At 38.9% G+C, this 17,693-nt stretch overlaps 1 protein-coding gene across 8 annotated transcripts in view; it reads left to right on the top strand.

The window, feature by feature from the left end:
* The window catches only part of MTUS2 (microtubule associated scaffold protein 2), a 252,063-nt gene that overhangs the window by 85,437 nt on the left and 148,933 nt on the right, over positions 1-17,693 (top strand). For all 8 annotated transcript variants that reach the window (XM_051779009.1, XM_051779007.1, XM_051779006.1 and 5 more), the window contains 2 exons: positions 1,881-2,121; positions 11,395-11,601. In XM_051779009.1, coding sequence (XP_051634969.1) covers positions 1,881-2,121; positions 11,395-11,601 — 448 coding nt within the window. The remainder of the gene's footprint in view (positions 1-1,880; positions 2,122-11,394; positions 11,602-17,693) is intronic.

Genomic DNA, 17,693 nt, shown 5'->3' with positions numbered 1-17,693 from the left:
ATTCTCTTCTAAATCCTTTTCACTTCTCTCAGCTTGAGAAGATGTTTTATAATTGTGATTTATTATTTTTGTGTCCACGTTTGTTGCCCTTCTGTGTTACTCCTAGCATACTGTCAATAAAGGAAAAAAAAGGGGGTAACAGGAGATTTGAATAAACCAACCCAGTTTATAAAAAAAGGCATGGTTTCTATATTTAAAGATTTTCTCTCTTCCTTATACTGAAATACTTGGCATTGGTGTTTTCACTGCCACTTAAATATGAAATGATAGCATGCATAGTGTAATCTGATGGAAATAAATTTATCAGGGAGAGAGAAGATAACTAAGGCTTATCCAGAAAAACAATCTCATATCTAGAAGTTGAAAGGAAGAAGCCAAACATCTGCAGTCCAAGCCTAAAGAATCATATATACAGTAAAAAACTACATCCTAACTTGTGGAAATAGGTCATAGGAATATAATAAAAAAGGAAACAGGAAGATCAAATGGCAGGAAATAGGACTGCAAGTGGAGGAAAAAATATAGAGCAAAAATACAAAGCTCAGTATTTGTTGCATCTGCCCTCCTAGTTCCTGTGCAGAGGCCTCAAAAAAATCTATATTTAATAGTTTAAGGCCAATCTTGTCTCTGAGCATATTAAAGATTTGCTAAATTAGGATTAAAGCTCTTGAAGGAGTTAGGATCAAAGCTTTTATAGCCAATGTTGAAGTGCATATTCTAATGCTTATAATTGCTAAATAGAAATTGATTTGGCATATTATATGCATCATAACTTACAGCAGAGTTAATTAATTGGCAGTTACATTTTTTCCTAGGTAGCCTGTGGCACTTTTTGATTAATTTTTAAACAAATTTAGTTCAGATTTCCTATTTCCTAAGGCTTTTTTTTTTTATCCCCATGGCCTAAATGGGATGACTGAAAAAGTATTCATGAACCCTTTCTACATTATGATGATATCGCATTTTATAAGAAAATGGTAGAGAAGTTGGACTCTGCTCAGAAGAACAAATGGTTCTTTGCAAAACTGAGAGATGAAAACTACTGACATTGCTCTGTGCTGTTGCCCTGAGTCATGAAGCAGCACAGCAAAGTGGGAGTCAGAGACCAGCTTGAGTGCAGAAAGATGCTAGGGCTGAATTGAAGAAGCAGGTCATTCCTCGGCTGCAAGTTCACTGCTGTGAACCAGTTTGCTGGGAATACTTCCGGCTTGGGACTTACTGTGCTGTGCTCACAGTAAATGCCCATTAAAATACTGAGAGATTTGTCACTGATTTTAACAAAGCAGCATCTATTTGTGATAAATAGTAAATGTTTCACATCTGCAAATTTGTTTTTTTTCTCCAGGGGCACATATTACAATGATTATTTGGAGTGAGAACATATAGACAGTTCTTTTTTTCTCATAGAAATGATTTGGCAATACAATTTCTCTGATAAAATGAACTTAAATACCTCCAGCTTTATTTTTAGCTGGCTAAATTAAAACCAACTTCTCCCGGAATTGTGTCCTGGTAAGAATATTTTAAATAACTTCTAATAAAAATTCTACTTACACAGTCTCTTGGTGTATCTACCTCTGTAACTAAAATAACCTTTTGTGATTTAACAGTAACATCATTTTCACTAATTGAAGATCTTCCATTTATCTGTTTTCTTTGGGGTTTTCTTTATTTGGGTTTAGTTGTATACTGAGTGTGTAAGGTAGATAATTTTGGAGCTTGATTCATTTAGTAAGACCATCACTTTTTGGAAGTTTGGAGTGCTCTGAAGCCTGGATTCACAAGGAGGGAAATTTAGCCTTTATAAGCAATTTAGAGCTCCACATTGTCTGCGTGTATAAATTTGTTGCATAATATCTGTGTTAATGATTTTTCTGTAGGTTGGGGAAAGGCCTGCGAAAGATGAATTTTGCCCTCCACAATATACTCACTATGAGGTCCCACCAAGTTTTTATCGATCTGCCATGATACTCAAGCCACAGTTAGGACTGGGTGCAGTGTCCAGGTTACCATCAGCAAAGAGCAGGATTCTCATTGCGAGTCAAAGATCCTCAGGTAGCTGTCTCCATCAGCAAGGAGAAATAACAAATACTCCCAACATCTATCATCCTGATGCTTCAGGTAAAGTATGAACTTTCTTTCCTTTCCTTTTACTGTAGTCACCAGTAAGATTTTTTTTTTCAGAAAGAAATATCACAAAATAAACCATCTTGATACTACAAAGCTCCAACAGCACTCTTTGAGATGTGTCTTTTTATCCTGCAGCAAGGCTGACTGAGGAGTCTGAAACTTGCGCAAAGGTTGTTTAGGAGGTCATTGCCAAAGGTGAATAATTTTCAATAATTCTCATTGTACTCCTTTTTATCTTCCTCCATCTTGTAAGTGCCTCAAAAATCTTTGCTTTTGCCCTGCAGAAGATAACGGGATGTCTTCCTCCCTCATGAAGGCCCCATCATTTAATCTGGATTTGACATTCCCGCACCATGCTGTGCTCTGAAAGCCTGAGCAGTGTTCAAATGTACCAGCAGAGACTTGATTCTCTGAAGCCCTGGTATACACCTCCTTAGAGACAACGTTTCTAATACCTTTTTCTTCCCAGTTACTGCCCAGCTCAGCATGACCCTGAGAAGAATTACAGGGGAGGGAAAAACAAGAGAAGAGTTGGAAGAAGTGTACAATGCCATAAAACAGAGATAATAATTACTTCTACAGGACACTTCTTGTAGCCTGGAAAAGCTTTGAGGTTTTAACAATGCACATTTAAACAGCAGCAACTTCAGAGACAACTGCAAATCGGTAATTTCCAGAGTGAAACATAGCAGCTGTTTAACAGCCTAAAAATCTGCAGAGATTTTTCTAAAACAGTTGTAAGGGCTTAAATAATTACTTGGCGTCATATGATCCCTTCTCTTGCGCCAGGATAAGATTCCTTCTGATACTTACTTATTTAACCTGTTCATGAAAAACTATTTATAAAAACTTTCAGTATGAGGTCCTGGAGCCTCTGAAAGCAGGACTGCTCTAATGCATTCCCTTCTTTCCAGTTTAAAGTTTTCCCTAGTGTTTTGCCTTTGTTGCAATTTACTTCCTCTTCTGTGTGGAGTGGTCGTGGTGTCTTCTTCTCTTTGCAGTTGTTTAAAAACTGATACTCTCTCCCCAGTGTCTATTTCTCCATACTAAGAAGCAGGAGAAATTTAGAGAAATTTAGAATGGAAATGCCTCAGAGTGTCTTGACTTTACCCTGAGAGCATAGTCTCCATCAGTAATACTACTTGACAGGATTTGGGGTTTATCAGAAAATCAAATCTCTGTAACACAGTGCCTGTTGCAACTATCCTTTACTATCTGATCCTGCATCTGGAGTTTATCTACATCGATGCCATTAGCAGAAGCTGACCAAACTCAGCTGTATGTGACTTCTGAGGCATTCCAAGATTGCAGGCTGGGTAGTAAACACCATTTCAGCCCTGTGACTTGAGTTCAGTCAGCATTAAACATGAGAATACAGGTGTAGAGTGTAATTGGATCATAATTTCCATTTAAATGAAACTGCAAGAGGCTGTGAGTTCAGAATATGAATAGGGTAAGCTGTTGTATAACAGGAAACATTTTAGAAGATAGATATGAGAGAAATATACAAGCAGGACCTATTAACAAATAAACTGTCTTATCTGATCCTCAGAAATGAATGTTGCCCTGATTTTTATTCATCCATCATCCATCCATTATCCACATTATCCTGCATCATTGATGATAGCAAACATGACCTTTCCTTAGCCACTTTTAATCCATATAGGAACTTGTCTTGTAAATGTTACTTTACTGTCTTCCTATATTATGTGATATTCTACAATCTAAACAGGACCAGCCTATAAGTCCTATTTATTGTCTTAATAGTGCCTTTAAAAATGCCAGTGCACGAGAAGTATACATGAGGAAATTTCACTAGCTCTTAGTGTGATTCTATTCCACTGAAGTTGTATTTCCTAAAGTTTTCATATTTCTCAAAAGTTTTTGTTCTTGTTATTTTTTTGATTATTTTTTTTTTTTAAATCACTGATTGTTTCTTAGACTTTGTCTGTTTTGGAAGTCAAATTTAATTGATAACTTTCCATAATTTCTTTCCTAAAACTGTTATTTTGCTTGTTTCTCTGTAGTCTATTGATACCTTGCTAATAAAGATGCCTCATTGTAGTCCAATAATTTGTCCGTCATCTCTTTCAGGATGCCAAAGTGTGTCTCATCTGGTGTTTGGGCTCTGACTGTTTCTATTGATTTGAAATTACCCAAGACTTGTTCTGGAGAGGTTGCTAATGTCTCTACTTTTCCACTGTCCACCTCAGGACACATTGTTTTCATTTCTGGCATCTCACCTTACATTTTTCTTGCAAGAGGAAGAATGTGTTTATTTTTTCTGCAACATTTTATTTTGTTGCAAAGTACTTCTCACTGTTTTCTGTTGGTGCAATGCTTCCCTTTATTTATCTTTCCTATTCTGATATCTTATTTTGGTTTCTTTACATGCTTTTTTTTTGGCATTTGTTTCCCAATTATCCATTCGAGGTTGGCTTATAATCACCTTTTCCTTGACCAAAGCCTTTTTCTTTGTATGCCTCAAATGACTTAATCTTTCTCTCAGCAGCATATAACTTCACAGGTCAGCTTAGCACTCTTTTTGTCTTTAGTACTGCCTTTTGAGAAGAATTAATTGCTCATGAAAGAGGCTGAAGTAACAGAAGATAGGACAAGACTGGTATAAAAGTGTAAAGGCAACAGAGAACTAATTCCTATGCCTGAGCTCACAGCAGTGGACACAGACCAGAGATGAGTCCCTGATTGCCATGAAGGGGATGGAGGGGACAGCAACCTCTGGCATGCAACAGCAGTTGGGGTGCTGACTGGAGGGGCTTAGAGTAGGGCCAGGCACAGTTTAGCCAGTTGGGTTGAGGTATCTGACACCATTTTCAACCATTCTCCCTTAATTTGGCAATTAGTTGTAGTATGAAATTTTGATCTGCATTATTGGTTTTGATACAGTATTTGAAAAGCAGGATTAAACACAGCTTTGATAGAGTCATATTTACAAACACAAGAAAATGAAATGCATGAACATATGGTCAGCATACTGGAAGCAGAGCCAGTAAGACTTGCTTGTGGGTGTTGTGGGATGTGAGGGCTGGGGTGACTGCAGCAAAAGCAGTTAGAGTGTAGGGGGTATTTTTGCCTTCAAGATTGCTAATCAGCATCTCCTGCAGCTTGATCCTGAGCTTTTAATCCAGTTTCCAATCCTAGTGATTTCAGTCCTGCCCTGAGGTAATGGAAACAGAAGGATCTAGCCAGTTGCCATCCAGTGACCATGGAGTCTTTTAAATGGAAATCACCATGTCACAGTATCGAGGACAGCAGCAGTGCCTCATAATGAGGATTTTATTTCCCTTTGCCATACCATTCATAATGTAGCAGTTTGGTTAAGTAGCACTGATAAACTGAGTGGTTTGGACCATGTATAATACTCATAAAACTGACTCTAAAGTAATTGATAATTAAATCTCTGAACTGCTGTGATAGACTGCAAGTACTACAAGTACATTAAAGGTTTTGTTAGTTTTAAGTTATGCAAAGTAGAAAGTAAAATAGTAATGAGTGTTCCCTCAAGTGACCTCTAAGTGTGATGCGTAAAATGTGATTTAAGTAGAGATCCTTCTTCATCTGTAGGATATAAGACATATAAGACATGTGATGGCATTGGCTACGAGTTCCTTATTAAGCAGTGTTGCTCCTGAGGTGATGCTTTGCCTCAGATGGGTAGGGAAGCAGCCTGACTGTAAGAAAAAGCATTCTTCAATGTAGGTAAGATAGGAAGGCATTGAATTGTGATATACTTGTAGGTGCAAAAGAGTCTCCAAAAGCTTAACATTTGTTAATTTTATGTAAATTGACTCTGCTCTTTCTGTGGGAAACTTGTAATTCAAAACAAGCATTGAAGGATATCGTGTCTATAACATGTAAAATATTAATATGTTTTCCTTGGTTGTAAAGACTTCTTGAAGCAAGTGTGTTAGGATTTGCATTCATTAACTGATTATTTTTAAGGAATTAATGTCTGACATTAGCTGATTATTTTTAAGGAATTAATGTCTGATTTTAAAAAGTATAACAGAGATCTCATAGTTAAAACTTCACTTTAATTATATACTCATTAATTTCACTTAATTTTGCATTTTTCAGTAGTCTTTACAGTATTTTTTTCTCAAAGAGTGAGTTAATGAAATGTTGTTTCCTTATCACCTCCCTGTGTATAAAATTTGTCAGTCCTGAGGGTCTAGATACTCCTCTCATTTCTAAGCAAGCCAACTTTTGATAAAGATAGAATTTACACATAAATCAGGACAGCAATGTTTCTCATTACTCAGACAGACATAGATACATACACTTATTTGTGTCTTTGCATATGTATAATGTATTTCATCATGAATGCTACAATATGTCTACAGCTTTCTCCCAGTAGGAAAGCTTTATTTTCATGTTTATTCTCAGGAATACTTAGGAATTGAACACGTAAATGAGATTTGATGATAGAAAAGGAATTTTGAGATTACTTCCTGAAATGTTGCTTCACTGATACACCAGCTGTGTACTTAGTTTATAGGTTTGCAGTCTGAGGTACTTGGATTTGAACTGGCAAGCTTTCTAATTGCTTAAGGAAAGAGATGACAAGGGGAGAATTCAAAGGGGAAATTATTCTCTGTCCTTTACTAATCTGCAGAGTTTTCAGTTGGCACTCTGCTTTCTTTGGGAGAGCAATCTGACTGTATTTCATAAAGAAAAGTCAAGTGTTTCGAAGACCCACAGACACTTCCTCATGGGTTTTTTTAAGGACATCGTCATCTTACTTGAGACATAGCCATCTGCCACCTCTCAGCTCCCAACAATTACTGTGTCTTCAAAGAACAAACACACATCATATGACAAGGGTTGTCTATATGACTGTTGTACCAAACTGCCATTCATAAGAACAGTATCTCTAACAATCTGGGTGTAGCAGCAGGCAAATACTACATACCCTACCTCCTCCCAAGTATCATCACTGGCTGGGCACCCGCAGCACTTGTGAGCAGCAGCTAGGCAGGTGGGATGCAGCTCTGGTGCACAGAGTAGTGTTCTTGTTGCTCTAGGCTTTTGGTGACAAAGGCAGTGAGTGAGATTCAGGCACTGGCAATTCCTGTATTGGAAGTTTCTGAGAGATGCTCCTGCTTTGCACATTATCTGCAAAGCAAACATAGACATTTTCAGTTTGAATGAATTGTGAGATGACAAATTCTTGGGGTGTTGAGAATGTACTAACCAGCCTTGGTTTGCCTGGGAGTTGGGAAGGTACAGAGCAACTTTTTGGAGCTTTTAAATCTAAATAATGAGGAGATGAGCATTTGCTACCGTATCATTATGGACTGGCCTATCAGAAATTAATTGATATTCAGCAGTGGCAACTGTTTTGCCTTTGGAACTGAATTGTCCCAGGGTTGACAGGGTAGCTGGGCACAACCTGCTCACTGCTGTTTAGGTGTAAATTTTTGAAGCCTCAGTTCTTGTTCAGAGAGAAATTGTTATAACAGGGAAACCATAAAGCTAGTGGCAACAGAATAGGTTTCTCACTTGTGCAATTTGGTTTTAATGCACAAAGATACCAATGAGGTGGGTTAACTCTGCTTGTATTATCTCTGATTAATGCAGTGACCTTGCAGTTAAGTTTTTTGCTTCAGATTCCCCAATATGAAATGAGAATAGTAATGTTCAGTATATCAGAAAATGAGAGAAAATGTCATCTAATCATTAAAGTTTTAACAGAAATGCTACTAAAAAATAAAGGTAAAGCAAAACAAACACAAAACCCCTACCACAAGATAACAAAGGCTTGCCAAGGATCCCTGAATTGTGGAGCTGAAGTCTTGAACCACTACTCTTTTTCATAAGAACATATCTGTGTAATTCCTTTCTTTAATTTTTCATTCATTTCAGCTAAAACATATTTCAGATTTCACAGAGAAGTCACATGAAAATTGCTTCTCAGATGTGCATGAAGATGTAATTCATGTGCGATGGGGATGCACAAGAAGTGTAGCTCAGACTTTTCTGCAGTCTCCCCAGGCACATCTAGTTTGTGTCAATCAGTCCCTACCTCAAAATGTTTTCATGTTTCAGGTTGGGAACAGCTTGAAGCGTTGAAGAAAATCACTCATGTGCGTACAGACAACAATGCTTAATTCTATAATTAGCTTCAGGCAGTGAGACAATTGGAAAGATTTTTTGCCAATTTTTTAACTTATTTTGGCAGATTTTTATTAAAATGAAAGCTGCTCATTAAAATAACTTTTGTTTTGAACTCGCAGACCTTGTTTACAGGAGTACTTCTATACTTTTAAAAAAAGAGAAATAAGGAACATCTGTGATAAAACCTGATATTTAGAACAGAAAATACATACAATAGGCTGATGCCTCATGTATTTTAATGAGAAAGAAGACAAAAAATTACTTAGCTCTAAGGATTTGAATGCATCCCTAATGAGGATAATGTCCTACCCTCAGGTTCTCATGGTACAGAAGGACTGGATTACAAAGAAGAGAAGTGAAAAATAATTTAAGGTTGATGATGAGTTCAAGATTCAAAATGTTGTTAGTTCAGGGAAAATTTGAATTGAAGTCATAAACTAGAAACACACACGAAAGTGTGAGAAAAAAAGCACTGAACCCTCTGCCCAAGTCTGGGAGAATGACTTTGAAGAAAAGGTAAAGATGATGGCTGGGCAACTTGTCATCTTCTGGTTTTAAGGAAATTATTCTTCTTCATTGACACGCATGGTGCTTGGTGTGTTGTGGGCTACAGGCGCTTGTTGCACAGTGGTATAAAGAACAGGCCATATAGGGACTTGTTGTAGGCATCCCTGTGGTTAAGCTGGGGATGTGGGAGTGTCAGGTGAACCTCTCTGCCCTAGGGCAAGCACATTTGAAATGCTTTTTGAATACAGCCATTTCTAACCACTTTACCCCACTGCCTCAGTGGAATTTCCCCTATTTTGTTCCAGGAAATCTGTGATATTTATAGTTTTTTTGCTCTGAAATGGTAAAATCTCTCCCTCCACCTCAATTTTCAGAGATTCTTATGTAGTCTAGGCATGTTGGTGCATTTTTGGAAACCTGTAAAACCCACAAGAGACAGTCCCATACCTTCTCCCTGCTGCCACTGACCTGGGCAGGTTCCTTGCTCCTGCAGCTGCTTGTCGTGAGTACTTGGCTCTACTTCGAAATCTGGATGCTGCCTGAGCATGATCCTGTCACTGATGTGACACATGGAATATTTTGCAGTGGGGAAGGAAGAAGTCTGACTTGAGGGTATTTTGCAGATAGCCATAAAACATCTGTAATAGACCACTGTCAAAGCAATGCTGCACAAGCCTGGCAGTAAACTGATGGTGACCATCACTGCTTGTCTCTTTTGGTACTGATATGCCTGCACTGCCCTTCACCTGGAACCCACAGCTACCTTTGAGCCCATCTTCACACCATCCAAATGAAGCCAGATTCAGGATCAGAGTCCAAAATTGCCTCTGTTGGTACCAGAGAACTGAATGGGGATTTTAGCAATCTTTTGTTACACACTATAGATACTTGTTATTTTCCTTTGGATCACTCTACACAGCATGTACTCCTCTCGGCTGGTAAAGGTATCCATCTCCTTGAGTCTTAATAAAGAGCTCAGCTTGGGAAAAGTGCGTACAAAAATGCATTTTTAAGAGCCTAGAGTACATAAATTGCTTTGTTTGTTGAGCAAGGAGCATTTTTTGATGTCTTTATAGGAATGTGTTTTATAGGATAACAAAACTCTTTTTAGCTTGGTATTACATATGTTTCTATTTCAAAAGAAAATGCTAAACAAAAGAAATGTTAAACAAAGCTTAGCATTAGTATTGTGATGAGGTACACAACTATCTTTCGAAATCCCCATAACACTTTTCTGCTCAAAGGAGTTAGCCTTGTTTTCTCTAAAGTCTCTGCAAAGTGTAATGCTTCATTAAAATTAATAAGGCTGTGACCTACATAGTTTACAGAAGAATTAAATGCGGTAATAATATGAAGACTATATTCTTACTGTGCAGTTAATTTGTGTTTTTTTTTATATTATGAAAGTTCATTTCTTCCTTTGAAGTATGTGTCAGGCTAGTGTACAAATAGTGTTCACTAAATAAGAATGGGAAAAGGGTGACTTTGTGGCCTTTTCTGGCATAATATGTTGATAGTTTTTAATGATGCCTTGTCTCCTATTCCACTAGTCCTGATGTCTGATGACTCAAGCATCAGGTTTTGGAGAATGTTGTTAATGTTTTTTTAAAAAAATATGTTCTCAAATCTAAAAGGAAAAATTCTGTCCAAATTTAGATACAGTTGAGGTCTAGATTCACTTGGTATCCAGACCTTCCAATTAAAAACAAACTCTAATCTTTGATCTCTGGCCTTGAAGACAATTCTGCCATGCTCATGGACCTTTGGCCTGTGAGGACAATGTGGAACATTTATGATCCTGTGTTGTGGATTTGCCTAGGAAAGTTTGCCTAAGCAAGAGCAGCACAATACGGGTTGGGACAGAAGCTGAAGACAGGTGACCAGTTAGTTTTTACTACAGGCAGATATGGTAGCTGAACTACTGTTGTTGCCTAACTTCATGTGTTATAAACTTGCCATTGGCAGTTGTCAGAGACTTGGTTGATGTCACTCACATAGGATGATGGTTTAATGGGGAGAAGTCCTTCAGTGGAAATGGCTGGTGGAATGTTAAAAAAGTACAACTTCATGGGTCACATCCTTGTCCCCAGGCTTGGTGCAAGAAAAGTGAGTTTTCTTTTAGAGAAATTTGAAAGAAAACTTCAAAGAAGTGTTTTCTTTGATGGAAAAAAAGAAGTCCTGTGTCCTTGAAGAGGACTGTTGGCGGTCTACAATAGTTTCCAAAATTGGAGGTTAGGCATATTGTGTTTGTCTCTGTGTATGAGGCTTTTTTTAATTGGCACATAGCAAATGTAAAATTAGAAAGTGATACAGCATTAAAGAAGATAACATTGAAAGAAATTCTTAGCAGCATTGAACTATATTACTTTGCTGGAAGTTCGAGTTATACCTCATGGGTACTTGGCACATTTCATATTTTAAAAATTATTGTGACCTGTAATTTTTCCACCCAATGTTTTTTTAGTACAGCAAAGGATAAGACATCACTGCAGTTTGATCAGCCATTAAACTTGTATTCAGTCTTAATATTGCCTTTATGTAGGTGGGTGTTACAGGAAATGATCAGTATCTCCTAGTTTAGTGTATTAAAAAAAAATTCTTTCTTTTTCCTTCTTTCAGTGGATCTTAAGAAAGGATCATGTCCAAGTGCTGCAAAATCAAATCTTCCCAAGCCCTGCCAGTCTGGACTTCGTCCTCCAGGTTATTCCCGGTTGCCAGCAGCAAAGCTGGCTGCATTTGGTTTTGTTAGGAGCTCAAGCGTATCCTCTGTCTCCAGCAACCAGTCAAACGACAGTGCCCAGAGTGATCAAAGCAGGACAACTAACCGTAAGTCCAAAAAGTGCCTTTCTTTCTGGAGGGATATTAAATAGATGCATTTCAGGATTGTCCAGATTGGAGTTTCTGTCTAATTTAAGACTAATGAAATCTGTGCAGTACTCACTAATCTCTTTTGTGCCACTGACTTTGGTTTGCTATCTTGATTTCTGAGTCAGATTTATTTTTAAAAATATTACTAATAATTATTAAATATTAACAAATATTTAGTAAATATTAAATATTTAAAATATTAATAGGTGAATAGGGGCTGACTGTACATCATATAAAAAGTGGCTGGTTTCCCTGATACAGAGAAGATCCCATTAAGACTGAACCTGAGGCATTTTTGTATTTTGTTTTTACCTGGAACATCCCTTCTTACAAGATGAAATAGTAAATAAACGTAGTAAACTGTGTATGGTAAGTAAATGGCAGCCAATGCAGAGCAGTTTAGGACAAAGATTATCTAAAATAAGCTATATGGTCTTTCTCATCTTCTTCTACTTCTTAATAGTCCGTATAATAAACTCAGTTTAGAAAACTGAGCAAATAATATGAGCTAGTGATATGAAAGTGATCAGAACTGATATCGTAGCTGTTGTTTCATCTACCAGACTTTGAATGATCCCATGGCAGAAATGTCATTCCAAATCCTATTTTCTGTAAAGGCTGTTAATTTCATGAGGTACAAAATAATCCCCACTGGATCATGCAGTCCTTTGGAAGAGTGCGCATGCCCTGGGCTCAGAGCATAAAGGGGAATTGAGGAATTTTCATGCCCATTTTTCTTTGAAGATTGGATTGAGCCTGAACTGTATCAATATCAAAGCAAGTGGTATCAGCCTGGGTGGGTTGCAGATGGGGCCGCCAGGTGATATGAAGCAGCAGAGGAGACAAGATGTTGCAGTCTCCTAAATCCTTCAGTGTTTGTATTACTTTGAAATTAATTAAAATAAATACAATGAAAATAGTTTAAAACCCTAAGGATTTTCTCTTTCTCCTTTATGTAGGGTGATTGAAATGCCAAAGACTAATGTGAGTAGGGACTTTAGCTTTTCCAATGCTCCCAAACATGCTTGTATCTTGTTTTTCTGTTGCACCGATCATTCATTTCTGTTTATTTCCTAATAAACCTTATTTTTAGAATACTCAAACTCTTTTACTTTGTGTTTTTACCCTACCTTTATGCCTTTGGAAAGCTTTTCCTTTTATCTGGTGTTGTAATCTTTTAGTCTTTGGTTACCTAAAACCTGTGTTGGGGACAGAATTACCTGATTTCTGATAAGACATAAGCCACATCTCAGCAAGGGATGTTGTTGGCTAGCAATTTGAGGTGTGAATCTGAAAAAAATGACATCTATCCATGAACACAGTAGATGCATACAGCTTATACAGCTGAGAATTCTCTAAAAGGAAAATACTCCAAGGTGTTGAAGTTGAGTCAGTTGATTTCCATTAAAAAAACACTGTGAAAGAAGCATTAATAATCTCAGACATAGAAAGTTACATCTGACTCTTCAGTTCTCTTAAAAAAAGTTGATTTTGTTTATATATTCTGGTGTACTTTTTTATTATATTTGTACATTAAGCCCATAAAAACTGAAACCATATTCCAGGCACTGGAAGGATGTGGAAGCATTTGGTTTCAGCTGACTTCACTGAAAATGGTAACTCTCTTTAATGTCGGGATCAGGATGTTGTAACCAATTTGTGCATATTACAAGAAAGGTTTTGATGGATATGAAAATTACCCAAGGGAAGTGTTCTCCTTGTACAAATTCATGTAGAGATGAGCACAGCCTGTCACCTGATGAAAAATAGCACCTATAATTCTACTCTTTCTGCCAAGTTAGATAACTCATCTAAGCCTTTGTCTATTTCTCTCCACCACCATGTGAGAGCAAGAGAATGAGCCACTCCTGATGGTCTCCTTTGTCACATGGTTCCTGTGACATGCACAACTGTCCACCCCAGAATTCTTTTATTTGTCTTTAGTTGGACAAGAGTGAGAGAAGGAGAAGGTGTGTTGCCAAGCAGGTGAGGGCACATCTCATGTTTAGGGTGCCAGCCCTCTGGTAAGTCATCACACAAGATGACACTTAGCATCTCATGCTTACTTTGGATTAAAGGCAACACAACTCTTGTTCATCATTCCTGATAGGGTAGATAGGTAGGAAGAAAAAAAATTGTTTCCTTAGTGTTGATTTATTAACTTTCATAGAAAGGTTATTGGTGTGAAACTGTACCATCTTTTTCTATTTATAGTCCATGTACCAGCAAGAGTTAAATTAGTTGCCCAACACTCAGGGAGCACAAATTAGTTGCTTTCCATTCTACCTCATCTTATTTAACACAGAGCAGCAGTGCACTTCAACATGCACAGAAAGGATTTAGGGAAGAAGTATTGCCTCAGTAATCTTAGCATTTCTTCCCTTTACTGTCAGCTGGAAGAATGATTTTATTTAAATTAAATAAATAGCTGATTCTATAGATACTACCTGAGATCATGTCTTTGACTAAATCAGGTTTCCTAGAGGGTGGGATAAAGTTTTACTGTTAATTTCCTAGCTCATTAGGGTAGAAAATGCAAAACGATCTAACTTTAGAAATCTTCAAACGTACGTAACACAATTTCCCATTTAAGCAGCATCTCTGTGTGTCAGGGAGACAGAAGTAGTTGATAACATCTTCCAAGTGTGCATATATTATAAATAGAGAAGCTGCTACTGTTGTCACTCAAGGGGCTCAACTCAAAATCATGAAGTATTGTAAGTTACTAAAAAGCCAATGACTATGGCTCCTCCACCAGATGTCTTGAGGTGCTAGCCCTTCCCAAATACATTTCTTTTTGTAAGTCCTAACCAGTGTCTCTGTCTAGAGAGTAAAACCCTACTTGTTTAGAGTAAGGAGACGTGATGTTTGTGTTGAGGGGAAGTTTGTTAATGGAGCTACAATGCGGCAGCTTTATTCTTCACCAGATTTCTCCCCTTCCTGTGACCCCTCTAAGAGCAGTAAGCCTGGATGTGCACAGAGCCTGTGCTATGCTCCTTGGTTGACTTTCTGGCGATACCTCGCATTTTCAGATTTACTCAATTAAATGGATTTTTCAACGGTGGGACTGTGCTCTTTTCCCATGGTAGAACAGGGGACACTGTGTAGCACTTGCCTGTTTGTCCTCTGGTCTTTCTTGGAGTTCTGTCCCTGGATTGTGGGTGGAAGCCAGATTGCTGTTCATCAATAACATGCCAATTGTGACAGTTGTGCCACCAGCTGCTAATCAGGATCAGTCATAGGCTCTGCTCCTATGAGGTCCTGCTCAATTTTGTGTTGAGGCTGGAGGGAGAGCTCTGGTATCCAAACTGCTCAACATCTCACCAGCTTCTGTGGCAGGGAACTGACCTTCAGGTCAGGGTCACTAGTCTGTTTTGACCATTTAAAATCCACTTTTTGGTGCCTATATGTGACTTGTGGTTTGCACACAGGGAAGCTAGGGTCTGTGAAGCTCATTCATGGTAATGGTGGCATATAAGGCAGCTTCTCACTTTGCTGAAGGAGGTGAGATGTAATGTCAGAAGCCAAAGACCATTCCAGTTCAAAGCTGGGTTCTAGGATGAATCAGGGGAGCTCACCACAGATCACCACTGCTTGTCCTGTCCTGTTCAAAATGAAATGGTTAAAATGGTTCAGGGTGAGCTCTTTGTTCAATATGGAGGACAAGGGCAGTTGTGTTTGAATGAAACAATTCAGAGAAGTGGAGGTAGTGAGAGATCACTGTACCAGAGGAGGTGGGGGTGTGTGGTGTGTCCATCCTTTGTTGCTACAAATGTTCCTCTCTGCTCAGTGTGAAGCCTGCAGCTACTCCTGCCACTTTCACACCTCCCATCTCATGGCTTCCCACATCAGAGCAGCTTTATACCACAGTGCAGCAAGGCCCACATGATGTCTTCTGCTTGGGCAAAATCAGATGGTCTGACACCTGATGGGCATCTCGGAAACTCCAGGCTGAGGCTCAGCTGCAGGTCCTGCTATCAGCCCTCCCCAGGTTTTTTCTGTGCCACAGATAGGTTTGCCCACTAAAGATTACCTGAAAAATTCAAGTTTACAGTCAGCTCTAGACTACTGCTTTAGAGGTTTTCAAAAATGCATATTTTAAACCATTATTCTTTATTTAGATGAAAGGGATTTTGTCAAAAACCTTTTTGCTTGTTTTCAGTCTAAGTTGGCTAGAATTGAAAAATTCAGATAGTCCAATCTAAGAGGAGTGTGAATGTATTCTGCAAAATATGAGAAAAAATTAATGACTAGAAAGTCATGTTGAGGTCAAAAGCAGCATGATTTGGGAGTGAAAGAATTGTGTAAACATAAAGAAAAACTCCTAAATAGCTAATTTATAACAAAATACTTAACTTTGTGTATTTTCCCTTGGAATTTTAAATTCACTATGTTGAAGTCTGCTACAATGAAATTTGTCTAAGAGATTCATGTCATACACCAAAGGCCCACAGTTGTGGGATGTGATTCCTAGTATTATCTTGTGATTCTGCGGTGAGGTAATAAGATGCTCAGACTGTAACTTCTGTTTTACTATTTTGGGGGGCTTGGAGTTCTCTCACTTGCTTGTATCTGCATTTTTAGTGATCAGCTGAATACCCTGCTCATGTAATTATCTTTATGTACTTCATCAGAATAGACTCTAATGTTTGTAAGTACCACATGGGAAAGAGTTTGTTAATAACTGTGGAAGAGTTTGATGTGTGGAGAATTTGAAGGACAGATTGTTCAGAATGAGTTAAGGTATGGTAACTGCTATGAGTTTCGGAAATGGAGAAATGTAGGTATAATATCGGGAAATACTTCAAAGTCATAAGGTCTACTAGTCTATTAAATAATCTTCCAACTCAAGTGATGCAATCCCTGTTGCTCAAGATTCTTAAAATAGAATACTAACATGATGTTAGAAGCAACTCTTCTCCAGTGAGGCACTAGACTTAAAGACATAATGCTATTCAATATCTACTCACAACTCTGAATGCTGAAGTGATTTCTTTTCAGACTTGTCATGGTTTGAGATAGCCCCAAAATCCAAATCCCCAGCTCTATTCCCCCTCCCACATCTCAACCTAATGTAAGATGGGTTTTTCCAGACAAAACACACCAGACTCAGAATGGGGGAAAGGGAATATATTACAATGACTGTACAAATAAATACCATATCACATTATACACATGATCACAAACTATCTCTACCATGACATATGTATTAACAGTGGATCAGATCTCTTCTCCCCTCCAAATAAAAGTCCAGGAGGGAAAGAAGGACAGATTCCTTCCAGTCCTTAAGCAGCAGCATCTTCTGAGGCAGCAGTCTGTCTGTCTTCTCCACATGCAGCAGCTGATAGCTGGATTTCTGCCAGCATCCACGAGGGAGGTATTCAAGCCTCTCTCGGCCCCATCGCCTCCAACCGAGGGGTCTTCCGTGGGCTTCGTAACCCCAGACAAGGTCGTATCACCACGTCATATCACGAAGACACAGGGGGGTCTTCGTGACGGTCTGGTATCTCCAGGAGACTCAGCTCCTTGCAGGGCCTCTGTGCCCTGTCTCTCAGGCTGCCACCGTGGCAGCAGTGCAAGGGGGGAGCCAAGGTCAACTCCCCCTACATTCCATCTGGTCGTCCCGGTCTAGCTACGGGAGGCTCTGAGCTTCTTAGCTCCTCTCTCACTCCGGTACTGCATGTCCAAAACTACTCTCCAAAATAGGAGTCCATCTCCCTCTTCTCCAAGAGGGGTCTCAAGGGAGTTTTAGGGGATCTGGTACAGTCTTACCCCCAGAACTCTGTCTCTCAGGCTGCTGGCTCTCTTTCTCTTCCCTTTCCAGGAGTCTTCTCTCTGGTGCTGCATGTTGTTTCTGCTGCTCCTTCAGTTCAGGTGTTATCTCTTGTCTGGCTCTCTGCCACCGTTTCTCTGGTCAGTGCCGGCTGCTGCTCTGCGCTCATGGAGAAAACATCTCCCGGCATAACTACAGGCACCTAGCCCAGCTTTATGCTGTTCCAGGTCCCTGCAGCCCCCCCAGCCAGGGGCTGGGAGGCCCCAGAGGGCCCAAG

Source organism: Manacus candei, unplaced genomic scaffold (genome assembly GCF_025592945.1).
Source record: "Manacus candei isolate 608988 ecotype Guabito, Panama unplaced genomic scaffold, ASM2559294v1 h1tg000014l, whole genome shotgun sequence".
Classification (NCBI taxonomy): Eukaryota; Metazoa; Chordata; class Aves; order Passeriformes; family Pipridae; genus Manacus; species Manacus candei.
The sequence above is the reverse complement of the archived record's forward strand: the minus strand, read 5'-3'. Positions and strand labels throughout refer to the sequence as shown.